The sequence below is a fragment of the Ambystoma mexicanum genome, chromosome 11 (assembly GCF_040938575.1).
Source record: "Ambystoma mexicanum isolate Mex_15411 chromosome 11, UKY_AmexF1_1, whole genome shotgun sequence".
NCBI lineage: Eukaryota > Metazoa > Chordata > Amphibia > Caudata > Ambystomatidae > Ambystoma > Ambystoma mexicanum.
In genome coordinates this window covers 560,205,798-560,218,293 of record NC_090934.1, presented here as the reverse complement: position 1 = coordinate 560,218,293, position 12,496 = coordinate 560,205,798, and the positions used below count along the sequence as shown (strand labels likewise).

The 12,496-nt window shown below is 45.9% G+C and overlaps 1 protein-coding gene across 1 annotated transcript in view; it reads right to left on the bottom strand.

Moving 5' to 3' along the window:
* FBXO3 (F-box protein 3) overlaps positions 1-3,733 on the bottom strand; it is a 1,552,568-nt gene extending 1,548,835 nt beyond the window's left edge. The window contains exon 1 of the mRNA XM_069623397.1: positions 3,589-3,733. Within this exon, the coding sequence (XP_069479498.1) occupies positions 3,589-3,680 (92 nt within the window). The 5' untranslated portion in view covers positions 3,681-3,733. The remainder of the gene's footprint in view (positions 1-3,588) is intronic.
* Positions 3,734-12,496: the final 8,763 nt, after the last annotated feature.

Genomic DNA, 12,496 nt, shown 5'->3' with positions numbered 1-12,496 from the left:
GTTTGGAGGGAGGTTATTGATAGGCTTGATCAAATTTGGGACATAGTTTATCCACACAATCCCTTAGCGGTCATCTTATTATTGTACAGTGGTGGACGGGATGTGAGTTGGGTGTTATTGTGTGGTTTTTAAAGTTTTGTTGGTGGCGGCTAAACAAGTGTTGAGGGTCTGGAAGACACGGAAGAAGCAGATGGTGGAGGAATGGATTTTAGATGTTAAGAGTTTTATGCAGATTTGAGAAAACGATGTATTGTAAACAAAACAGGGAAACCCTTTATGAAGATATGTGGGGAAGCTTTAGTGACCTTTATGGATGATGCTAGATTGGGTTCAAGAATGGAGTGCTATGGTCTTTTTTCAAGAAACATTAATATATGGGGAGGGGGTTTGTGTTGTCTTTGTGGTTGTTTTGTGTGGTCTTATTTGTCTGTTGTCGTTTGTACGGTACATCTGGCTTTGTTTGGGTTCGTCTTAGGTTTCATATGGTGGAATACTGAGTTATGGTTGGAATTCTGTGCTACTTTGTTTTCCACTGTTATGTATTTGTAATTCAATGACCTAGGATGTTCATTCTGTTATTTATTGTACCTTGTTGAAAATGAGAAATAAAGAGTTTAAAAAAAAAGAAAAGATTAACTACACAGTTTTTTGAAATAAGGACGAATGAATAACAGGAAACTTTACCTAAGTAAAGTTAATAAATATGTCTCAAGTCACTGAACTTGCTTCTTTCTTTTGTAGATAGAAGATTACTTCTCTGGAATCACTTCCTGGTTTCCCTGACTCTCTCCGGATTCTCAGTTCCTCCTTCAAAGATTAGAGGCCTTACCAAAGTTTTCAAAATTACCAGAGCCTGTCATATATGACCTTCCTGCTGGACTGCTGACAACGAAAGGCAGTTTAGAATGTTCTAACAATGCCTTTCTATTACTCCTGACCAATCACAGATCTTATTTGGAATCTCCATTTTGGCTTGGGAAGCTCTCTGCACTCTGAACTTCAAGGTTAAGGCCCAAACCATAAATCATGTTCATCACATACTCACTCACCCAATTAAACCACAACTCCATGAAACCTGACATTAGCCCCATGACACCTGACAAATTCCCAGTCCTTGCCACTGCCTTCCATCCCGATCTGACAATCCTAGGGAGGTCTAGCGGGGGTGAGGGTTGCTAGGACTCAAGAATCCTTTTGTGCACGCGTGCACTTCCCTGTGGGTTGCATCCAATTTCATGGTGTTTTGAACTGTTGATTGTAGTGGTGAAATCAGTAAAACAAATCCGTATGCCATCCATGTTTGAGTTGCCTTAGTGTGCCATTTGACTAAGGATACTCTGAAGTTTGTGTTGCCGCCCCTTGGTGGTCATTTTAACTGTGCAAAATATTCATTAATAACACACCGGGCTGGTTCCTGGTCTACTGATCACGGGGTGCTTGTGGAGGTTGGGTGCGAGAGGGGTTGGAGGCCTCCTGAAACAAAGAATTGGGATTGTACAAATAAAAAGCAGCTTTATTGTGCGCCATCTTCCTTGCAGATCCGTGACTGGCTTGTGCTGCATAATATATTGTGACAGTTTCCACTGTCATGGCCCTTAGAAATCTTGATTATCACTGATGCTGGCAGTCTGGAATCGAGAAGCGATACTAGGGGGAACTTATATTGTGACAGTTTCCACTGTCATGGCCCTTAGAAATCTTGATTATCACTGATGCTGGCAGTCTGGAATCGAGAAGCAATACTAGGGGGAACTCCAGATGCAGGGCAGGTGGACACATCAGGAAGACTGTATATCGTAGATTTGGAGGCCATTCATAGAGCTCTCCTCTGGTTCCCAAAATACATACAGGGAATGCCTGTTTTAATGAAGACAGACAACAGCCAAACCATTGCATAGGTAAATCACTGGAAGGGCACTCACTGCAGGTCCCTCGATCAGGCAGCAGAGAAAATAGTTATTTTAGCAGAGATCAATCTGGTATCCCTCATGCTACTCTCATCAGGAGTGTGGGCAACAGAAGGCCAGACCACTGAAGCAGGGTGTTTGCTTCGTCCTTCAGACAATTAATGTTTTACCAGATATGCAGCAGGGCTGGGTGGTGGATTTGCCTCTCCCCTGAATGCCAAGCCTTCCAAGTTTTTCTCCACGTTTCTAGTCAGTGGCTGGGGGTGGGGGGGTTTCATTGCCATGATGACACAATAGCTGACAGATTTGTTGTATGCTTTCCCCTACTCTGGGACTCTCGCTCAGAAGCCCCTATATTATGCTCTGATCCCAAGTTTGTTCCAAAGTTATCATCCAAATTCTATCAATCGCAAGAGGTTGTTCTACCGGCATTTTTTCTGAATTTTTCTTCTCCATAGGAGAAGAAATGGCAGCTGCTGGATATTAAGAAAGCTGTGTTAACATATTGGTAGAGGACACATACTTCTGATTTTCTGACAGTCTATTTGTGACATTTGGTGTGTCATCCCCAGACAGAAAAGCTTCTGTAAAGTCCATCAGCAGGTGGATACAGAAGCAGGGGAAGAGGTTGCAGAGGCCTACGTTGGTCGCTGGGGCACCTCTTCCAATAAATATAAACGATAGCTCTACCAGGAAAATGCCCCTTGGGCAGAGGTTCAAAGGGTCCTCATCCAGGACATTTGTCGGGCAGCCACGTGAGCTGAGCCTAATATGTTTGTGTGGCCATGTCATTATTGATTTCATGTCAGCAGTGAAGCGTGGTGACTTACAATGAAGATGTTGGGCATTAGCAACACCCAGGGATTAGAGTCGATTTTACCCCTTCCACTGACAAGTTTGGACATTACATAGAGTAAGCACTGGGATGAGGAAGAGAACATGGAGGTTATGCTGAGATTATTTGACAGTAATCATCATTACTCCTAGACCGACTCTTCCTCGTCACAGTACTGGCGACCCACACCTCCCACCAACCGGGGATGTCTGAGGATTCATAACGAACTGTTACGTGGAATTTTGGCATGATGCCCTACACAATAAAGAACAAAGCCCAAGGAAAAGAAGACACACATTTCAGAGGGTCCATGTCATGGAGGTTGGAACCTCGTCGTAGAGTAACTACGGTGACGAATAAGAGTTAGACTGATTAAATTTATCTATACATAATCCCAGCATTACTTAGATTAACTATTCTCCCTAGTAATGTTTTAGGATATATGTCCTTCAGGTGACAACCAGGTCTGTTGACATGCACGCGACTTAATTTGTATATACTTCGTGCTCTATTTTACAAGGCGTGCCCAGTACTTTTTCGATCCTAATTATGCTGTGATATATCGCAGAACAATTTTGAGAGACATACCATATATTTATATAAAGTGTATTTTATGAGATCGTCTACAATGCTACTGAGCTAAGTGATAATGCCAATTGCAAAAATATGCAAGTCAGAGAAGAGGCAATGGTAACTTATAGATCTGAATAGTAAAGCCTATTCATTAAAAACGAGGACTAGTGTCACAGACAACCCAATAAACTCCTTGTCATTTTCTTTCCCTTGCCTCTGAACTTCGTCCTCTTTTGCCCTGTCCCCTCCCACATTGTCCCCGCCTCCAAGTACCTGGCCAAGTCACGGTAATCCAGAAAAGACAGAACGAGCAGCAGGGGGTCAGTGGGTAGGGTGTCCAGACTTAGAACCACGGACGCCGCCATCTTCAGGAGCGACTGTGGCCCGCTGCCTCTCTTTCTTTCATGGACACTGAAAACGGACTGCACCAAAGAGGGCGCCTAGGTAGTAATGTGTTATTACTACGGGCATCTTGGAAAGAAATATTACTCCCCGACGTTTCCCCAGATTTCTATACAAGTATTACGAATATATATAATACATTGTAATGTTTACAGTATATATAAAGGCATATATAATGCATAGTTATGTATCTACCTTTTTATCGCAAATGTAATTAGACTATTTTAAATGCATTGTCATATTTCATAGCCTTTCTTAAATATAAAAATCCATTTACTAAAGCATATGTGTCAGGAATCAACTCCTGTTCACTTGGCTGTCCTACTTAACTTACACATTTGTAACTCAAAGATGGTCCTGGGTTTGACACATAGGTTTTCGCTTCCCCAGCATGAGTTCATTATTTAGGTCGGTCTGGCAGTGTAAGGCGCATGCGTTGTTATGTCATAGGTGGCACCCACGCTTGTTTGTTATCAAATAGAAACAGGCTCGGTGAACGAAAACAAGTTTGAGGCCAAAGGGGCTTAGAAGTGAATAGATAATAGTTAGTGCTACTCTAGAGTACATTTGTCAACTGGATTTAGAGGAGCACCGCTGACGTGTCTAAGCATTCCCGAGAGAGTCTTAAAACAGCACAGCACCACTCGTTCAGGCATAATGAAATGTGACGCCAGTAACATAGGGCTTTGGAGGGGAGCAACAGCAGCGTGTTTACTTGTGACGCTTTCAACGGAACCTTCCTCGTCACAGTCTACTTTTGAGGCACCAACTTCCACGACAAGAACCCTTTTTCGGTAATATTTTACTTCCTGCCCAATGGCGGTAAAATACCTCTAGCATTACACAAACAGCCACTTATTTTTTTCTGTCCTTCAGAGCTCCCCACACCCGCATCTGGGGAGCAACATTTATAATTCAACAATTCCCCTCTGATCTTGCTGGCCAGAAATCATATGAGGGATGATTGGATTAGTTATGTGGGGGCCTACTGGGTGAGGAACCCGGGATTGATGTGAGAAGGAAAAAATGCCCTTGTGCCCCTGAGAATTGCCTCATCAAGTCTCTACTCAGATACAACCATCACCCCGGCCCTCATCGACCTTCACTGGCTCCCGCTGCACGCACTTTCAAGTCTTGCTACATCATCTATAAAGCAGTCGCCGTCAAGTCACCCAGCTACCTCGTGGAGAAACTCAGCATCTTTGGCGGACAGCACACCACCCCCACTACATGAAATCGGCTGCTGCAAAAATGAACGGACCAGAAAACAAGCCTTCTCTGCCTCCGCCCCATGACTATGGAACCTCCTCCCGTCGGCATCAGACTCGCAGGCCCACGCACCTACATTTCAGCAAAGAACTCAAGACCCACCTCTTCAAGGAATCTCTCCTCAACACCTAGGCCATCATGTCGCCCCTATCGCCACCTGACTCGCTAGATGCCGCCCGCCCCTCTTCTCCCCGCCACCCGGTACAGCTGTAAACCTCCTCTGTATCCTACCCCTACTGTATATTTGTTCTGTTGTTACCTGTGAAAAGTGCTCTGTTATGCATCAGTATTGTTGTATACCTTGTAAAGCGTTCCGTTATATATCTGTATTGTTGCATACCTCTGTAAAGCGCTCCATTGCTTCTAGAAGCTAGGTCAGCGCTCAATAAATACCATCATAATGAGCAGCCCATGGAACTTCACAGAAGAGTGGCACTTTATATATTGAACTAGTATTGGGTCAACGTGCAAGGAGGGTAACAATCTTTACAGCTCCCCAAGACCAGGTAAAATGGGCATATCTGATCAGTTTATTAAGGGATTTAAGACAGTTATTCCCAACAAGCCCTGAGATTTACCCAACTAAAAGAAGAGCAGAGCGAGTTGGAGATCAGCAGTTTATTATGTATTTTAAAATGGCATGGTAGCAATAAACTACTACTATGACTGCTGTGCCATTACCTCAATGGCTTTCTTCCTCCTCCCTGTATTTGCTTTTGAGGCAACAGCTTCCTGACCAGAAACCAGTAACACACTTTTATTTCCTCCTAGACCACTCTTTTCTCCCCATTTGTGTATACCCTCCCCAGCCCTAGATACTTGGTTAAAATGGTTCCTCTCTGGACAGGGACAGAGGCCACTCTGACAGGAGTAGGACTCTGGGAGAAACTTTGAGAAGCATGTCCAACTCCCAGGCCGCCCCTGTGTGGCTCAGTATGGTTCGGGGGGAAGTGACCACCCTGCAGGCTTACAGGAAGAGAAGTTCAAGGGGGGCAGAATGGCATGCAGTGATAGTATGGGCTTTGGAAGAGCGGAATATCAATTTTGCTCCAGGGAGGGGACATCTCTCCCATTAGCTTTTGCCTCCAGGCTTTACTTTGGCAGCACCCCCCACCATATGTGGTGTGCTACCAGGGACCCCCAGAGTCCCTACTGAAATGTTGTTTTACGTTCCCCCTAGTTTCCCCAGTGCAGGAGTGGTCACCTTTGTTTTGTGACTAGTGCATTTTGCTCCTTGCAGCAGAAGCCATCTTCCATGGAGTGCTGTGGGACAGTTTGTATCCCCTGAACTTGTTTCTAAGTAGCAGTTTTGCTACTTTCCAGGCATCCCCTGTACAGGCAGGGGACAGTCAATGCTTTTTAATCTGCTACAGCTGCAATAATGCACTGAAGGGTACCATATACTCAACATGGCACCCCCTACTTTTTAAGCCCTGTTCAAGATGTCCTGTCCTTTGTTAGCCTTCCTTTGTCTTTTTCAGTTGATCAAGGGCTTTCTTTCTTCGTGTACCTTAGCAAGCTTTTTGCAAGAAACCTGCAAAGGCTCTCCTTTGTGTGTGAGCTGGCAGGAAGTGGGGGAGGGGTTTATGCCCACAACCAACATTCCTCCAGAGGGCTTGGCTGTTGCTGAGTAGATTCTGAGAGGCTGGCTCTGAAATAGACAGCCACCTATGAGTGTGAATGTTGCAGAGTGTCCTTTTTGGGGTTTGGGGGTCTCCCCAAGACCCTTCTCTGGAAATGAGACAAGCTTGACCCTGGAAACAAATTGACCAGTAGACATGAGCAGATCTGAAGAAGATGACCGAGGGACGCCGGAGGACTGCTGCAAAGACCAGTACTGGCCCAGTTGGAACCACCACGTTGCACATCTCGATATTTGTGTAGTATTCATTGTAGAACCTTGTTGGAACCTTGGCTCCCCGCCTGCGTCTGCCTCAGAATGTTTGTGTTGGAAGAACCTTTGATTGAAGTTCTCACGGTAAAAGGAATGTGCAAAGCCTCGCCGAGATTGGCAAGACTTAGTCTTAAACTACAAGATTACAATTTTGTAGTGAAATATGTGCTTGCAAAAAGGAATGTTGTAGCTGATTTTCTATCGAGATTGCCTTTGGGAAATAGACAGACAGCTGGGGAGGTAGATGCTGAAATGGTAGCTGTTGTATTTGAAGTTAAGCCCAAGGATGCTTGGATCGAGGAGTTGGGCAAAGACGATGAACTACAACAAATCTGTGAATACACGAAATCTGGATGGCCTGAAAAGAAGGCAGTTAGCGAAGCATGTTTGAGATTCTGGGAGGTAAGGGATGAATTGTCAATAGAAGATGGATTTTTAGTCAGAGGAGATGAATTGATTCCCCCACGAAAGTTATGTGGTGAACTTATTGAAAAAGCACACCAGGGTCATCCTGGCATTACGGGCACGAAGAACAATGTGAGGTTGAAATACTGGTGGCCAGGTATGGATCTAATGATAGGGAGAGTGATTAGGAATTGCTGGCCGTGTCAGAACAGTGATAAGAGTTGCAAAGTTGTGAAGTCAAAGCCCATCAATATTTGTAAGGGTGAAGCACCATGGGAAATGGTAGGTATTGACAGAGTTGGGCCATATGTAAAGTTGATTGGCGAGAATACATTTTTAATTGTTTTGGTGGAATACTACTCAGGGTGGCTTGAAGTCAAAGCAGTGAGTAGAATTGATAGTCATGAGATTATGAAATTCATAATGCAAATTTGCAGGAGGGAAGGATTTCCCAAAATAATAATGAGTGACAATAGAGTTCAATTCAAGTGTAGAGAGATGAGAGAGTTTGCCAAGAGATTAGGGATTGAGTGGAGGTTTTCAGCTTTATATCATCCTCAAACAAATGGATTACTGGAGAGATATAATCGCGTGATAGTAGAAGCTGTGGAGTTAGCTTTGAGTAATAATTTGTCGGTGGTTGAGGTTCTCAAGGAGAGGGTGTGGAGTAGTAGGATGTCTGTTAAAAGGGGAATGAATGTTTCTCCATTCGAATGAATGAAGGGAAGAGCTCCCAACACTTTGCTCAATCCAAAATGGGTTAATTGTAGGAGAGCTTTACATGGTGGAAAACAAAGTTTGGTTGATCAGAATAAGCGTGTCGTATCTCTGGAAGAGCACAAGTTGAGAATCTTGCCAGGAGATTACGTGCAAATTAAGATTGGACGTAATGTGAGGAAAGGTGACTCTAAGTACAGCAGACCGGTCAAGGTTATACAAGTGTTCAGGAGAGCTGTTAGAGTTGCTGGCGGAGCAGTATGGAATTTGGATAGGGTCAGTAAATGGAGGTGGGAAGGTAAACATGAGAGAATTAGACAATTTGGTAAAGAAGGAAGAGTGACTGATTTGTTTGGAGATGAGTATTTTCAGTATGCTGTGGAGAATGTCAATAGAGTTTTAGTCAGACAAAATGCGGAAGTATACATGCAACAAAGAAATAATGCTCCTAGACAAAACGTTGTACACAGTTCAAGAGAAAGAAGAGCACCATGTTGGTCCAGAGATTATGTCATGACAAGTTGACTTTAGGTGTTATTTTAGGATATGTTTCTGTTTCAGATTTGTTTTATCACACATGTTTGGGGATCTTTTATTCAGAGTATTCTATACGTTTGTAATTTTGCATTTGCTGTTAAAACATTTTTTTTGTACATATTTTAAAGGGGGGCAGGGGTGATGTAGTATTCATTGTAGAACCTTGTTGGAACCTTGGCTCCCCGCCTGCGTCCGCCTCAGAATGTTTGTGTTGGAAGTGCCGTGTGTTCTGGACGGTTGGGAGAATGATTGAGAGCTGAATGGAGGCGGTTGCAGTGCGGGGCGCCGGCTTGATGAAATAAAATAAAGATTACTTTAATACATCCACTTGCCTCCGTGGATACATCAATTTGCCTCGCCAGGGAAGACCTCTGTTAGGTGCCTTCCTCCATTATCGGCTGTTTTACGTGACTGGAGCGTGCACTGTTGCATTTGCTCTGCAACCAGACATCCGTCGTTGCAAGGACTTCCGGCTGACCAAATGGCTGGAACGCGTCATGAGCATCCTCAAGGCTCTGCTGGGACTGTGGAAATTCACTGTGCTGCCCTCCACCAGGAGACAAGCCTGCAGGATTACCGAGGTTTAACTGCAGCGGTGCCTAGTGCCTCCTATCCCTGTCCGGAGTCAATGCAAGAAGCGCTTCTTTAAAGATCTCCATGACGGTCCCTTCTTCACCGTGGAATCGGGCCAGCATGTTTTTCCTACAATCGATGGTCTCCAGAGGAATCTACAGGCGACCCGGGGATTACCGACTCAAACCCACAACCAGACACCCCTGCACGGATTCAACTTGAGACTTGCTTCCCTCAGCAATTTGCTGTTGCCTACGACCATTTTAAACTTGCTATGGGTTTGGGGGTCTGAGATTCCTTATTCCTCTTGAACTGCCTCCCTCCCCTTTTGGAGGCTGTGATCAGTGCTGTTTTACAGCTAAAGAACTAGGCCACACAAGTCCCTTTCAAAGGGACTCGTGTGGAGAAGTTCTTTTCACAAGGTTGTTTGTCTTATTGTGTAACGATACGGCAAACAGCCCTGTGCTTGCCAAAGACTCGTGTGGTCCAGTGGTGAAGGGTTAACCCCTTCAGCCACGCAACCTGGGTTTAAATCCCAGTTTTTTTTTCTGGTGCATGAAATCTTGATTTTAAAAACAAAATTTGATGTGCCAGAAAAAAGGCAGGTTGGGACTCGTACACAGGTTGCGTGACTGAAATGGCTGACCCCTCACCACTGGGCCACAAATACCTTTCTAAGAGCAAGGCAAACGCATGCTGTTCAACAGAATAAACTGGGCGTGTTTGTCTCATTCACAGGACATCTAGTCCTACAAATGCCATACTAGTACAGCAAAGAAACCCTTTTCAGTAAAATTAATTTTATTCTGCTGAACAGGGTTGTTTGCTGTATTATGATGACATTCGTAGGACTGGCTGTCCTGTATATGTGTTTGAATTCTTTCCTCTAACAGCAGTATCAAGCACAAGTTCCCTGGAGGGTGCTTGAATATTGCCGCCAGATCATTGAATTAAAGAAACAGCGTACATTGTCTCTGGATACAACTTTTAAAAAAGTTCCAATGTAAGTGAGCAGCAAATCTACTCTAAGGTCCTGCTTTTTAGACCTTGCATGCATCAATTTTGTATCCAGAGTCAGTGTAAGCTGTTTCATTAAGTCATTTAAAGTAGAGGATAACCCCAAGAGGGTGACCTAAACATGAGTTGTGTATATGTAATAATATATTTCTACTTACCTTATAATTCCTTAAAGTGTGCCTTTGTTAGGACCCTTACCTGGCCTTCTCCCCGCATCCGTTCCCGGACGTGGCGGTTCTACCCCTGTTACCAGCTTGGGAAGCGTGGCTGTGGGCAGCGGGTCGGCGCTCGCTTGCGTGCGCGAGCCCCGCGGGTAACCAGGAACGGGCAGGCAAGCTTGTGTTCCAAGCCTCGTTCCGGTGCCCGCTCGGCCATCGCACATGCGCTGTCCCGCTAGCGGTCCACGCCTCGCTTTCGTGCTGGACGCTGTAAATAGCGTCCAGCCCTCTACTGTTCGCGTCTTAACGCGGTTTGTCCCCACTTACCGTTGCTTGGTGCCTCGCATCAGGTCCCTGCTCCTTGGTTCCTGTTTCCTTGTCCCGACTACGGGCTGCCTTACTCCTGCTACCCGCCAGTTCCTCTCCCTTCCCTGGGTCCAATTCCTTTGGGATTAGCTCCCTTGGCTCTGTGGCTCTTAGGAGGTTGGGGGGGAGGATTCCCTTCTTGGCCTTCTCCCTCTCTTGGGGTCTCCCTGTTCCTGGGTCCATTCTCTCTTCCTGACCTCCTTGTTTGCCTTGAACTTCTTGTCACCTTGGCTCTGGGTGCCAGCCCTCCGGATTATCAACTGCCTTGGTGGATCGTGCTGAAGACCTCTCGTCCTCCAGTTGTGGCTTTCTACCGGACCGCACCAGCTCAACCAAGTCACCTTCCTGTCAGTGCTTGCACTGTCCCGACGTCACTGTAATCCACAGGGAGGTGAGCCAGTGGCGTTGGGAGGTGATTCCAATCCATCCCTGTTCCATTAGGGTTGGGTCGGGGTCGTTTCCTAGCGTTGCGATATCTACATTCGGTTTGGAAACTACCAGTCTGGCGTCACCAGTGAGACCAGCAACTGAAATCCCAGGTACGCAGCGCTCCAGAGACGCACAGTTTAACAGATTAAGACGCCTAACAACCAGCTCTGGTTCTGTAATGGAAGACTCTGAAGAATTGAGGAATGAGATCAGGGCCCTACGCGCCGAGATGACCGTACTGCATCAGGAAAATGTGGCCTTACGTCAGCTGGTAGCTCAAGGGACTCACCCCGGTACCTCCGCAGAGTCTGTGATGGCTCAGACCACCCCGATAAAGTTCGACGGAGACCCCAGACGGGTAGCTGAATTCTGCAATCATTGTAGGATACATTTTTTGTGCCGTCCCACACATTTCAACCAAGATAAGGCTAAGATTGGGTATGTTTTGGGGAATCTCACCGGAAACGCATTGGCCTGGGCCACTCCTTTGGTGGCTGCCGAGAGTCCAGTCCTGGAAGACTTTGTGGCCTTTGAGAAGGCTTTTCTGGAAGTATTCCGGTCTCCCAACCTTGCCGCTGCTGCGCAAAATCAGCTCATGGACTTGAAGCAAGGATCCAGTGATATAATCGCCTACATCAGCCGTTTTCGTCAGCTGGCCACCGATTCACTATGGCCTGAGATTACCCAAAAGACCCTTTTTCGTAGGGGGTTGAGAGATGAATATAAGGATGAACTCCTCCATATACCAGAACCCGAAACCCTGCAAGCATTACAAGAACAAGTGATGCGGATTGATCACAGGTTATCGGAGAGAAGGGGTGAGAGGCGCCGTTTAGAAAGGACGGTTTCAAGATTCGTCCCAGTACCAACCAAAGCATCTGCCTCGTCTGAACCAAACCCCGAACCTATGCAACTAGGAGCGGTTAGAGGCCCCCTATCTGATGCCGAGAAGAAACGTAGGCGTGACCTACGGTTGTGCCTGTACTGTGGGGCCTCTGGTCATTATCTCAGTGCTTGCCCATCAAGGCCGCTCCGAAGGTCGGAAAACTGAATGGCCTGTCGTCCAGGGGTAAGGCGACGATGGGCCCCTCTCCTTCTACAGTCCTTCCCGATACGGTACTGGTTCGGCAACCCATGCAATCAGTCGTGCTTATGGTCTTAACGCTCCGGGTCTCTTGGTCAGGAAGAGAACCCATAGGGGTGCTTGGATTATTGGATTGCGGTGCCTCTGGAAATTATATGGACGCAGATTTTGCCATCAGGAATGGTATCACTTTGATCGAAAAGAACTGCGCTTCAGTGGTGGAAGTTATTGACGGTACCCCGTTGTCTTCGGGTCCAGTCCATCAACATTCCGAGTCACTAGGATTATGGATTGAAGAACATCATGAACAGATCTCTTTGGATATCATCA